This window comes from Anas acuta, chromosome 3 (genome assembly GCF_963932015.1).
Source record: "Anas acuta chromosome 3, bAnaAcu1.1, whole genome shotgun sequence".
In the NCBI taxonomy this organism is placed as follows: domain Eukaryota; kingdom Metazoa; phylum Chordata; class Aves; order Anseriformes; family Anatidae; genus Anas; species Anas acuta.
The window spans coordinates 10973078-10986616 of NC_088981.1; the positions used below are offsets into that span (position 1 = coordinate 10973078).

General features: G+C 47.2%; 1 protein-coding gene across 1 annotated transcript in view; it reads right to left on the reverse strand.

Moving 5' to 3' along the window:
• The window catches only part of JAG1 (jagged canonical Notch ligand 1), a 37056-nt gene extending 27538 nt beyond the window's left edge, over positions 1–9518 (reverse strand). The window contains exons 1-2 of the mRNA XM_068675667.1: positions 8914–9518; positions 7780–8085 (exon numbers count right to left, since the gene is read on the reverse strand). Coding sequence (XP_068531768.1) covers positions 7780–8085; positions 8914–9000 — 393 coding nt within the window. The 5' untranslated portion in view covers positions 9001–9518. The remainder of the gene's footprint in view (positions 1–7779; positions 8086–8913) is intronic.
• Positions 9519–13539: the final 4021 nt, after the last annotated feature.

Consider the following 13539-nt stretch of genomic DNA (forward strand, 5'->3'; position numbering starts at 1 on the left):
AAAGGATAAAAATAAAAAATAAAGAAGGCACCCATGTGCTAGAGTTGTTTTCCTCAGTGTCAAACCACCGTGATTTAGTCTTGGTCCATTGATAACACAACTCAAAGAAAGCTTTGAGGACTAAAATCCGTCAGAGAAATTCCCTTTTAAGGGTCTGAAAGGGCAACACAATCTCTTTTCTGGTTATTTAAATGGAATATTAGCAGCTCCGTGTAAGCAGGTGTTTAAAGCTCCCTGCTTTATTACCTTCTTCCCTCCCTTCATCCAGACATCCACCCAAAAGAGATGTTTTTGTACTTTGGCTTCTAAAGGCACTCTGCGATTCAGTGGGACAGAGCAAGAATGAAACATCAGGCTTATTAGCAAAAGGACAGCCTCCTTTCTGAAAGAGGCTGCAACTAGTCAAACTTCTTTCCCTCCTATCCTTGTGGTTAAACCATGCAAGAGCTTTGCTGAGCATGTGAAACCATGACTAGACAAATACGGTGGGAAGTCTGCATTCTGGATGCTGCGCCTGCTCCTCCTCCGCCAAACAAGGCGAGCAGGTTAAGCTCAGCAGTGCTCTCCTCGCGCTCTGCCAGCCACACAGCTGTGCAGACCCAGCTCAGAGCAGTCCTCGCGCGCTGCCTGTGCCTGTGGGAAGAAGGCCAGAAGGCTGTCGCAGGGGGCACAGCAAACCACCAGGAGCTGCTGCAAGCCCCGTGCCCTTCAGCTATAAGAGGACAAGAAGGGAAGGGAGAAACTAAGGAGTATCTCAAAGTGCCCAAGGGCCAGGGAGGAAGGCATCTCTGAGCAGATGTACAGCTCGTCACAGAGCCACTTCCAACAAGTCAGCAGGGCTGGCACTTGGGTGCCCCTCCTTCCACACAGCAAGTCCTAACACCCCTGTGCAGATGTGCCATGGCACTGTGCCGTGGTCAGCCAGTAAACCCTGACAACGTAATGGTTCCTTGGAGGAGCTAAGCACAAGTGACTTCTCATGCAGAGAGATGACATGTTTGGGAAACGGGAAACAACCAAACCCTCTTGACCCTTTCTTGAACACAGCATAATCAGGATGCTCTTCTGTGGGCCAGCCTACATAAGACTAAGGCAACACCCCATACAGCTGTTACTGTCCTAGCCCTGTGCACATAAACAAAGCTGGAGTCACAGCAATTCATGCCTCAGAGTCCCTGGCCAAGAGCTAGACCGAACTTCCAACAGGCAGCCCAGCCAGGAGTCCCATTGGGACATGCCCACATGAACACGCAGCACACTGTGCTGTCCCTTTGAGCAGCTCCTGCATCACTGTCAGTGCTGGTAAATGCTTCACGGCCACAGAAAGGAACACAGGAGCACCTTCAGGAATGACTTTCCCCGGCATTCAGTAAGTGAAGTCAAGAGCTTCTCTGCAACACACAACCGCCGCCCTCCTGTCAAACGACAGACGCAAAAGTACCGCTATCCAAACTATGCATACGCTTAAGCATCCAATAAACCAGCCTGATCTCTGATCTGGCCAACCTGCTGGAATAATGAGTGTCCTGTGAATACATAATGTGCTGAAGTTGCCATTGTGTGAAGTAAGTCCATGGTTTGTCTGGGAGCCGAGCAATGCTGAGTCTACTGCTGCTTCCTGTTGCTTGTCCTGTATTAGCATTATTTTTGGATAGGGCCCATTATGTTCTGTAATCCTTGCTGCAGTCAGTATGGCCACACTATTGTTCTTGGTTAATATTAGCAGTCAATGCCCCTGTCTGGGTGGCCAGGCTACAATGTATTCCGATCATAAAACTAGCATGCATTAATGAAACAATGTACTGGGAGAGAGGGGGGAGACTTGGGGTCCCCCCACTCCCTTTCTTTAAAAAAAATCATTAATTTAAAAAAGATTTTAAGTGATCGCAGCTACCGGGGCACATCACAGGACAACAGCCTTTTATCAGCACCTTATCTAGTTACAGAGTTATTTTCTCACGGAGCCCCACTTGTCAAAGACAAGCAGGTAGGCCAAGATGTCAATGGTAGCTTTCAACCTTCCCAAACAAGCAGATTACTTGCTCTTATCAGTCCCCCTACCTGTTTAAAGCATCCCACTGATAATTAAATGCACCAGTTACAAAAGGGTGGCAAGGTTAATAGAGAGAATACCTAGTAGCCAGCCAAGCAAAACAGTCAGGTTCACATAGAGCAAGCCTGAACAAGAAGTCTTTCTACTTATTTACCTAAGTGCAGAAGAACTGGGTTGAGCTGGTAAAGGACTCTGGATGTTTGACTATTTACAAACCACTTTAACCACTTCTATCCACATTTTACAGTTTCTTCTGAATACAGCAATAACGAGTGTAATTTATGCTGTAGAAGAGCGACCACAGAACCAAGAGCTCCAGAGAAACAAGAAACAAATGCAGCAACTTCTAATTTTCACATCTTTCCCTATATAGGACAGACATGGTTTACCAGTTAAAATTATTAGTAGCACTGTGTCCATTAACATATAAAATTTCTATCCATCTTCAGAAATGCTAAGTTTAGCCTGATTTCTCAAAGTCACTCCTGCCTTTAGTTTTAATGCTTTTAAGAACTGTAGCGCGTGCTTTCGCATTGCAGAGCATCAGACTTAGGACCTGAAAGTGGAATAAATGTCATGTACAAGAGCACAAGCCTTACAAGCCGCACATCATCTCACAGAGTTAGCTAAGGCCCAACTCGACCAGCTTCAGAACTAGCTTACTTCTGTTCCAGCCTTCATTCCACAGCGAAGCAGTAAGTTTCCCTAACTAGAATTTTGAGCATAAAGCATCAATTTTATGCAATTCGTTTTAGACATGCAGACTTCCAGCTGCATAAACAAGCTGACAGTGCTGGATGTATGTAGGCTGAGAAAGTTTAGGAATAAGCTTCAACACGAGGCCCAATCCAGCTGCCACTGAAGCTAAATTGGAGCAGGCCTTTATTATAACAAGAACAAAAATTCTGGAAGCAGGCAGGATGAGGATTTATTTTTAGACATATTATGGTAATATAGTCAAATGGATTTACCAGGAAGATGAAGTTCTGAACTGACTGGAACATAAATAACTCTTAAGAACATGTAAGAAGTCCAAAACCTCTGAATGGATGCATCGCTTCTCTGCAGTCCTGGGAAAAAACAGCCTCATGGATAGTAATTATGCTCCAGATGTCATTTAATACTCTCAGCTCCAGCTCCATTTTGGATAGTAATCCTAGGCAAAACATGGCACTTTAAGCACTGAAGATTTATTCTTAAATTATTAGTCAACAATAAATGACAGGGTGTGGGTATTACTCGATTAATATGCATTTTATTATAAAAATTTGTTCTCATCTGCCCATGCTCCAAGATGATTTTATCAGGCATTCTTTAAGAAGGACTGGAACAATACCTAGCATGTGTTACTACAAATTTTCAGAAGTTAACTGGGGAAGGGGGACGGGGGGACAAATAATAATAAAGCTTTAGTTTTATGATTGTGACCTACTGGTTTAAAAAAAAAAATACACAGTTCAATTAAGTGATATTTTTCTATCACATTCAAAATGCTGCTAGTTTAATCAGCTACAGATCAGTATTTTGGAAGTCTATTGTGTCAAGACAGGGGGAAAAAGTTCACGAGTCTTGAAACATTAAAACATTAACAACATTAAAACTCTGTCATTCCAGCCAGAAAAAGCAACGCCTACTCATAGGACATCTTTTACACCTTCAGGAACCAGCAGCAAGATTTATCATTAAAGGAGAGAAAGGCTGAATATTTTACTGTTTTAAAGATGGAAATAAGATGTTCAAAACACTTTTTCATCATATTTTACACTGAAGCTATTTAGATGCTGGAGGGTTTTTTTTCCACCTCAGTAGTTTGCTGGTGGGTTGGTGCAATTGGCCCCAATATTAAATAATTACAAGGATCATAATTTCAGGATAAACAAGACGTTTGAAACTGGAGCCATGCATACCAAAGGAATTGCCAACTTCGACCTGCTTCTTACTCACAGCCTCATCAAATCTGCAAAAGATCTCTCTTTACATAAAAGCAAAGTTTATTGCTAAGCTTTGCTTAGTTAATTTATGCAGTGCTCCCTCAAGGTACAGGGCACACCACACTTTGAATGTCGTTTGATTCTTTTAGAAAGCCAAGAGATTTGATTTATGTCAGGGAGTAGCATGTGTCTACCACGAAACAAAACTTGTTGAGACTGACTTTGACAAGTGGAACATGGAAATTCTTTTGTTCCATACTTTTCTGTATGGCTTCATAAGCCAAGCTTGCCTGTCACGAAAGTCACTAAAGTCTCAAAATGAAAGTATGAATGCATTAGGTGTACTTTTTCAAAATCTTATTATTATTGCAATTTACTCTAGAATTGCCAGCTAGTGCAGGGGTAGCTTCCTGGATGCACTTTAGTTCTTTTATGCTGGTCTGCTGCCCTGTTTCCTAGCAACTTCGTCAAGCCTCCAATCACTTAAATGAATTTACGGCCCACCATCTCCACACCCATTACTCACAGGGGCACATATCAAAACTGACAACAGCAAACTGCATGAGTTATTAATAAGGCTCTGCTCCTTCAAGTCAGCATTACAAGCCAAACCTAACAACCCATTTAAAGCACACCATTTTCTTTTATTCCTTTCTTGTGCGACAAATAAAGACCTCTAATGCAATATAACTATTTCTGACAAAAAGCACGAGGGGCAGCTTGACGTGGGAAGAGGTAGCGTTTTGGGGGTGGTTTTGTTGTTGTTGTTTTTGCCTTGGTTTTGTTTGATTTCTAAAGCAACAAGGCTCCTTAATGTTGCTGACTCAAGCTGGAACATCCAAGAAAAGCCTCCCTCGGATGGAGGAACACAAATCATGCACATTCAGAGACGAGTACACGTTTTCAAGTGCAATATGATTAACATTTTGGTCTAGCTCCTATTACTATTAATTTTCATTTGGGTGTATTCAAAGAAAACCTTCATGATTAGACATTTGTAAATGCAAAGCTGGTCTCGAGCTTTTACTAAAGTCAACAGCATTAACCCATCTAAAGAAATTGTTTTAAGTGCTGAAATTTCAGTATCAGATTTAACTAATTAAGTTTACTAGGTTATCTTTAGAGCTTTCAAAACTCCTAAAATGATTTGTGGACACAGTTTTAGTACAAATAAGAGCTTTGCCACATTAGATATTCTTTTGTTCCACTGCTTTTTGAAAGTCACAATGGCCAGCCGAAAGCTGTGTCCTACGAAGTTAAAGCTGGGAGGCAGGCTTGATAATTGAGAACAATTATCGCAGTCTCAAAAAGTCCCTTCTGCATGGGAATGCAAGAGTTTTTTCCAAAAAACTCCAGTTGTAGGAACCAGAGTGTCAGCAGTTGTCAAGTTTTACACATTTCAGGGGCTGCACTGGAGTTCTGCTGCTGCTCTAGGATTCCAGTGCTCAATTAGATTCAGCAGGACAATAGAAGCATTTCTTTCACTAAAATGCAGAGAAGCTTAAGAAACTTCTGCCAAGGTCCCTGCACCCCCAGGCCCTCCTTCTACCCAGGAGATTTCCCTTCCTTGTGATCCTACCCCTGAAAGGGGATGTTTGTAGGGGTGTGTTCAGTTTTCACATAATTTTTATATACACATAGCTTCAGTTTCCAGGCATTTGAATGATTGGGAGCAGGGGAGGGGGCTACTTTAAAAAAAAAAAAAAAAAAGTCCTTGATGAGCCTGACTTTTCTGAAAAAAAAAAAAAAAGTCAAAACCTGCAGCACAAGCATTACAGCCATTGGCAGAGCTTCAAATACCTCAGATTTTTACAAAACCCTTTATCCTTTTGATGGCATATTTGATAACAAGTTTTATCTCATTCATTTTAGGGGAAGAAAAAAAGAAGAAAGAAAGGACTTGTACTTCCAACAGAGAATACTTCTGTTAATTCCGCTATTGTACCGCGTAATATTATCTCCTTAAAAACGCAGACTTCATTTCACCCTTCTGCCTCTCCGGCCGTCACTACTCCAGAAGTCACCACTGACAGAGGAGGCAGGTAGGAGGCAGCACAGGACGCCTCAAGAACACATGGCTGCCTACAGCACTTGGCCGTAGGACTAACAAAGTGGGTGTCTACGCTGCAACTGGAGGAGGAATGCTTTTGGGGCGGGCTTCCCCCCCCCCCCCCAAAAAAAAAAAAAAAAAAGTCCACGCCCTCAGAGCAACCAGTCCTTATCTGACTAGGAAGGGCCAAGTTTTAGAGGGTGCCGAAAGTCTACCTCACCAGCAGCGAGGGAGGATAGGAAATGAGGTTCACCCCTCCCCTGTATGCGTGCAAGAGCCCTCCTCCCCTCGCACAAATGACCTTAGGCATCCAGGTTAGGATGACTGGATTTTCAAAACTGCTGAGCATCAACATACCCCAAGGCAGTCACTGGGAAAGTGTGTGCTCAGCACCTCTGGAGAAGGGGAGGTGGTGGGAAACAGTTTTGTTTCCTAGGTGATCTTGAAATAAAAGTTTCAAAAGCATAAATCTGGAAGGTTTTTATACCACAGCATCCCAGAGAGCTAGCTCTTACACCATAGCATCCCAGAGAGCCAGCCCAAAAGACAGACTGTCACGGCTGCATAAGAGCCCCCCACGTCAGTCATCCTCCCTTTTTGCTTGCCTGGAGGCCGCGCTGCTGGGCACAAGGCGACACACCTCCTGGCATCCAAGGCTGGGGCAGCCTCACAAGCCCCCAAACCCTACGGCCCTGAAGCCTGCATGAGTGGATCACCATCCCAAACAACAGCTGTTTTGGAAAAACGATCCTTGGGATCTGTGCAGCAAGCACAGGACTCCTCTGCCAGGCTGACCACATCAAAGTTTCACACACCCCCTTTGAGCTCTCCAGAAGAAACAACATGCACTGAAGTCCAAGCCAGTGCTCCTTATGTGACCAACAACGAGGCAGCTTCAGCTAATGAAGGGGTCACCTGTCCTCTATCTCCCCACAAGGCTGACCAGCATTTGTTGAAACTAACACCACTGGGGAAAGTGCCTGGCAAGAAGTCCCACCTCCCCGAGCCACCAAGTTTTGCAAACAGCTAGAGGGAAGCCAGAATCCACAGGCCACAGAGCCAAGTAGCCAGAAGAGGTGTGCTGTGGGTCAGAGAGGATGAAATGGACCAAAAGCAAAGGCTAGGGTTTTCTGTCTTTAGCTGCTAGCATCTGTACGTACCTTAAAACACAGCAAGCTTCCCAGGGAAGCTGGCAACCAGCTCACCAAGAGCAGCAACAGCAGCTCCCATCAACACCAAGCAGTGCAGTGAGATTTCCCCCTGGGGGAAGCAGGAAGCCTTCCCAAACACGCTCCAGGGAAGGAGGCCAGCTATGACACACACTTTTCACACGGGATCCCTCCACAGCCCCTAACCCACTGCTCTTTTGGCTTAAGCCCAAGACTTCACTGGTTTGAAAAAAAAAAATGAACTTCTGACCTTCTAATTCTCAAGAGACTTATTCATGCTGTAAAGTGCAGGGATAGTGGGTTTGCTTCCCTGACCCATTTAGATCCCCCTCGCTGCACATCTGACTTTCAAATTTAACAGGCTGTGCATTGTGAGCCCCAGGGAACAAAAACAAAAACACCACCACATTTTACTCATTTCTGTGCTGTGGATTCCCGACTCCCTTGCCAAGATGCCTGCTCCCTCCCCGATGCTGGTCCCTCTCCCCTGTATGCGAAGTCAGGGCTCAGCTTGCTATGACCATCTCAAACAGCACCATCCAACAGAGGCAGAGCCCGAGCAGGCCACATACTCACCGGCCAGGCGAAGCTGAAAGGGATAACAATCCGGTTCTTCTCATTATTCCGGCTGTACTTTAAATTGAAGGTATTTCCTCCGATGACAGGAGTGGATTTGGATCCGAAGCTGCAAGGACCGCCAGCCGTGACCCGCGATTGATACTCCTTCAGGCAAACTTTAAAATAGGTGTCACACTCGTCTCTGGTGCATTTTCTGTCTCCTGGGTTTCGGGTGCCATCGCAGCAGTTTCCATTCTGCAGTTCACCGTTCACATTTTGCATGGATAAGATCTCCAACTCAAACTGTCCCGATGCTAAAGTCACCTGTTAATCCCAAGAAAGAAACGGAGGAGAAAACAAAACAAAACAAAAAAAAAAACAAACAAAAAGAAAAAACGAGAAACAAGAACATGGTTACCTCACTTTTACCCCAAACGCAAACTACAACAACTTTGCAGACAGGAAAAAGTCATTCTAAAATCAGCTTACTTTTGAGCAGCACACACATAACATTAGAAAAAAGGAAAAAAATGCAATTGCCTCAAGCTTCTCCCTAGCAGACATCCATGGGAAAGGCTCATAAATCATTCCAACTAAATAACACTATTAAAGCTGGAAAAAAAAATAATGAAGTAACAACTCTAGAAAAAAAGTGTGCTATGGAAAGCCTTTAAATCCTTTGGAAATAAAACTACAGCAAACCAGTGCATGCAGAGGAGGGTAGAAGGCGAGGCAGTGAAGGCACCCTGCAAACACAACCCCCGCTTTCTCCGGGGTGCAGCTGGGACAAGTTAAAAAAAAAAAAAAAAAAAAAAAAGCTAATTTCCACCCCCAGGGCTGCCCAGCTGAAATTCAGCCCTTGCCCATTAGTCACCCAGAGCATTGCCATTAGCACTGATTTGAAAAGGCAAAAAAAAAAAAAAAAAAAAAATGTAGAAAAAGCAAAGGCAGGAGGAGAACTCGGAGCCGAAGCGATGCACCAAGTGCAGCCTCCCCTCCGGGGGACCTGAGCCTGGCAGCCCCCGCGGCAAACTTCGCAGCAGCACCTCCGCTCCCGGAGGCTCGGGGCTGGGAGGCTTTCCCCCCTAAAAACCCACAAAAACCCAAGCCCACCGGGAGCCGTCCCCGCTGGTGTCCCGCCGCAGCACCTACCTGTGCCCGCAGCGCCAGCAGGGCCAGCAGCACGCCCAGGGAGCCGAGGGAGCCGAGGCAGCCCGCCGCCCGCCGGGCCGCCCGCATGCCGCCGCCGCGCTGCCCGCCTGCAGGCCGCCGCTCTCGCTCCGGGAGGAAGGAGGAGGTGGTGGTGGTGGTGGTGAAGAAGCAGGAGGTGGTGGTGGTAGAAGAGGAGGAGGAGGAGGAGGAGGCGCCGCCGCTGCTGCCCGCCGCCGCCGCCGCCCCGCTCTAATATACCGCGCCGGCCGCGGCGCGCACCCGCGCCGAACAACGCCGCTTTTCACGCGCTTTCAATAGCGCCCCGCTCTTCAATGCGGGGCAGCCCGGCCTCCTTTTATTCTCCTTATTCCCTCGCCTCTCCCTCTTTTTTTTTTTTTTTCTTCTGCTGTCCCTCTTTTTATTGTCGCCCCTCTCCTCGCCTTCAGGTGGTGGTGGCAGCGAGCCCCCCGCCGCCCCCCCCTCCGGGCCCCGCGGCCACGCTCGCTCCCCCCCCCTTCTCAGCTCAGCTCCGCTGCGCTCCGCTCAGCCCCCCCCTCACTCGCAGCACACACGCACCGCCCGAGCCGGCCGCCCGTCTGGCAGCCCCGCCGCCGCTCGCCTTCATCTAGCCCACGGCGGCAGGCGGGGAGCCCGCCCGGCCGCGCATGCTCCCATCCATATGCATGAGGAGGAGGAGGAGGAGGAGGAGGAGGAGGAGAGGGGGAGGCAGGTACCGGCACCGGGAGGCGGAGAAGCTGGACGGGGATGGGATGTGAGGGGACGGGGGGGTGTGTGTGTTTGGGGATGGGATGGGATGGGATGGGATGGTGGGGGGGGGGGCGCAGGTGCCCGCCCCGAAAAATACTACTAAAAAAATAAATAAATACGAATTACACTAAAAAAAAAATGCCCTCGGAGGAGCGGTGCTCGCCCCAGCCCCCTGAGGGCAGCGCGGGGCGGGCAGCGCCGGGAGCCCCTCGGGAGCTGTCCCCGCGCCGCTGCCCCCCGCTCCCTGAGGCGCTGCAGGCAGGAGCCTGGCCGCGGGACGCCTGGGCTGGCCCCGGCGGCTCTTCTTACCTCCCCGGCTCTGATCCCACCCCGAGCTAACGCGGTGGATGTGTGAGCGGCTGTTTTTTTATACGCCGGAGTCGGTGGCATAGAGGAAAACGAGGTTTCTGACCTAATTTGATCTCCTTTGTTTTCGTTTCCTATGGCATAAAGCGCAGGGCACGCCTGCTCTTGGCGGAGGTGAGCTCCGTCCCTGCGGGCCGCTGGCACCCCGAGAGCAGGACCACGCTGGTGCCTCGGTCACGCTCCTGCAGGTCCCTGCCCATCCACGACTTGAAGCTGAGGTGCCAGCGGCCCTGTCACGCCTGGGAGACACGCGGCTGAATGCCCCTCAGCCCAGAAGCTCTAAGGGTATCATTCGCTCCCTCCTCAGGGTCACTCCCTTTTCTCAGGCTTGGTAAACCTTCTTTGTTTTTTCCCCACAAAGTGGCTGCACTTGGGTGAGACAAGAACCAGCATCACTCCTCTGGTGCTGGTTACCTTCCACAGCCGATTTAAATGTTGCTCATTCACGAGTGCCACACATGTGCTCCTCTGGGCCCTTAAATACCCTGCTGCCTGCCAGGAGGCTGCGTACCTCTAGGGCAGGTCTGGAGTTGGCCTTTCTGCAAAAGGTTACTCCACCTGTTTGACTCCCGTGCTTAGGAAATCTAAAGTGCTGGTTCCCACAGTGCCTGTGACTCAGCACTGTAGCTGTCCTTAAACAGAATTACTTGTCCGACAACCTAAAATGCTTTGCAAGCACTAATGAATTAAGCCTCCCAGTGTCTTGAGATGCAAAGTATTACTGATAGGTAAACCGAGGCAGAGAGTGAGTCATGGGTAGAAGTGTATTGCAAATGCTCTCCCTTGCAGCCCCAGAAGCAACTGTGACCTCGTGGAAGTCAGCAGCAAAATCCCCTTAACTTATTAAGGGCAGAATTTCACCCTTGAAGTCCTATCTCCTGCTTTTTTTTTTTTTTTTTTTTTCCCACTGAGCTCTCCCAGCCAGATCTTCAGCCACTGAAAAGCTGCGCTGATAACCAATCAAGCATGCAGCACTATGCTACATGAGGATCTTTTTTAAGATGCCCATCTCACTGTGTGCACAGTGATTTACAAATCTCTGTGAGTGCAGGAGGGCTCTGAATTGTGGGTGCTTTGAGTAGCCCGAGAGTGGTGCATTTAAAATTCCTTTTGTAACTCTGCTTACACGTGCCCATGTCACATGGGGCGCGGAGCCGACATGCCTTCCTTTGAGGCCGGTGAAGAACTTTTCAACGTCTGGCGCTCAGCGTTTTGCATTGCGTAAAGTTACTTCCTGCTAATCTTCCGATTCTGACATAATTACATTACATCCACATTAGAAGCTGTTATAAACATCCCGTGTGCCAAGGTCCAGCGTTACAGACAGTGCTTTGCCTCAGGCCTGGATCAGTTTCCTAACGCGGGGTTAGATCCTGCTTCACTGAAGCCACTGGGAGAATGCCCTGGACTTCAACGGGATGAGGATCACAGCCTTTAGAGGGAGCGCCTGGCCTACGAGGGTCAGGTGTCCCGAAGTCAGTGCTTTGTGTTAGGAAAGTTGTAATTTCCTTTTAAAGCTCTGTGAGTCATTGAATCATGGCTGTGAACAATCCCACAGGATTTCCTTAGATTTGTGATACCCGAAGGTAAGCTTGGAATGACGCCCCTGGAAATGCTCCGTTCAGGGACCTGAATCCATCTCATTTTCAATTCAGTGACTAAACTGTTTACTACCGTAATGCAGATCAAGACGGTAGCATAATCGTGAGGGTCTGCTCCTGCACCAATAAGCCAGGAGAAATGGTTACCACAAAAGGATCCATTGAAACGTGGAATCTGTAGTCATAAAGAATTCATAAAGCTTGATGACCTCGTTTCACAGTAGATGAGGAGACTGGAGGAGCCCTCTGTTTCTCCTCAGAGTTTTTTATGCACAGTACTTTCTTAAACTACTTTTTGCTTCTCTATATTAGCCTCTGTCAAAAATCGTTCCTCACAGTTTGAGATACAATTCTGGGAAGACTGAGTGCAAGAGGGACAATGCCATACTCTTGGCTAATCCTTTATCTAGGAGTTAAGCATCCCTTTTGCAAGGAGAAAGCCATATCTCTGGAGTTAATCACGGATGAGTGAGCTTTTAGATAAGGCCTTTCCTATAATACACCCATAACACTTGATTTTCCTCTTGCTGTACGGGAACTGACCTCCTCACTTGGGTGAGTGTCGTGGAGGCAGAGATAGGGGCTGTGCTCTGCTGCTTGGCTGACACACATTTCAGAGCAACACATTCCACCAGATGAACCCATTTGCACAGTTGAGTGATCTAAACTTAGAAAGCTAATTTCTCTAATTACAAAGTGAGACTGAACTCCTGTAAAGGTTTTCATCACCTGAGTGGAATGGGAATTGCACTTCCATAATCATTTAATGTTTAGAAACTAATTAGAAAGCGTTTAGTGGGGAGGCCACACCCCGTGTTAAGACTGTTTCACAAATGGATCGGGAGAGAAAACTACCTGTGTTGGGAAAGTTGAGCAAGTGGCAGAGGTTGGGAGAACAGCTACAGTTTGCCAACACTGAGCAGCGCATGCCTACTGCCGCAAAGCTTCACATCTTCAGGGTCAGGCAAATTCTTGAAGCCACATCTCTAGGCAAGCTTTTCAAATGAGACCAAAGATCTTGGAGAAGAAGATGCTCTAGTGACCAGAGACCCAAATCCATCTTGCTGCTGCAGGCGCTCACTTTCTTGGTTCCCTGGGGTATGTTGGCTTAAGAGAATTGCATTTTCAAAGCCCCGTTTTGTACATTGTGCATGAGACTTTTGGGACGTCGAAATTTCCTCCTTAGTTCTTCAGTACCTTAGCTCCCTGAAACTAAAACGAGGCTCTGAATCCAATTTGGAGGACACTCAGAGAATAAGAAAAAATAAAGACTGTGAGGAGCTCAGAAATGACTATAGCGAGAACCAGTAAAGTCGTTAAAAGAGTTAAAAGTTGCAGAGCCAAAAAATACGACTCTTGTAGAGCTTTAAAGTTTTATCCAGCTGTAATTAAGTGAATCCATAACATTATTGCTTTCTGTCACAGCTTAAAATTGAGATCTTACTCTGTTCCAGAGAATAGTACTGTTCCTCCTTCAGTTTCCTTTATTTATACACATATAAAACCTGCTTTCTCGTTGTTTACTTGTTAACCCTTTAGGATCAGATGCCTCCATGTTAGCCTGTGATCCCAATTTCTTTGTCATTCTCTTATCCTCCCCAGCGGTGGGATTCCTCCACACCAGTCATTCAGTCTGGAAGCCCCACTTTCTAAAAACGGGGGAGAGCTATGGCTACAGTTTTAGGTCTGGGTAGGGGTACAGCTTATCAACCTAGAGTAGCTTACAGTAGGTGCAAAGACTGTGACACTGAGCAGTGCTGGCGTGTCTGTCACAGACGAGATGACACTTCCATTTGATAAGCTGGAACCTCAGCTATTCCTGTCAGTCGTAGAAATGACTGTGCTGAAACTGAGGCCGAGCCCTGTCTCCAAGAAACAGCCGATGCTTTGA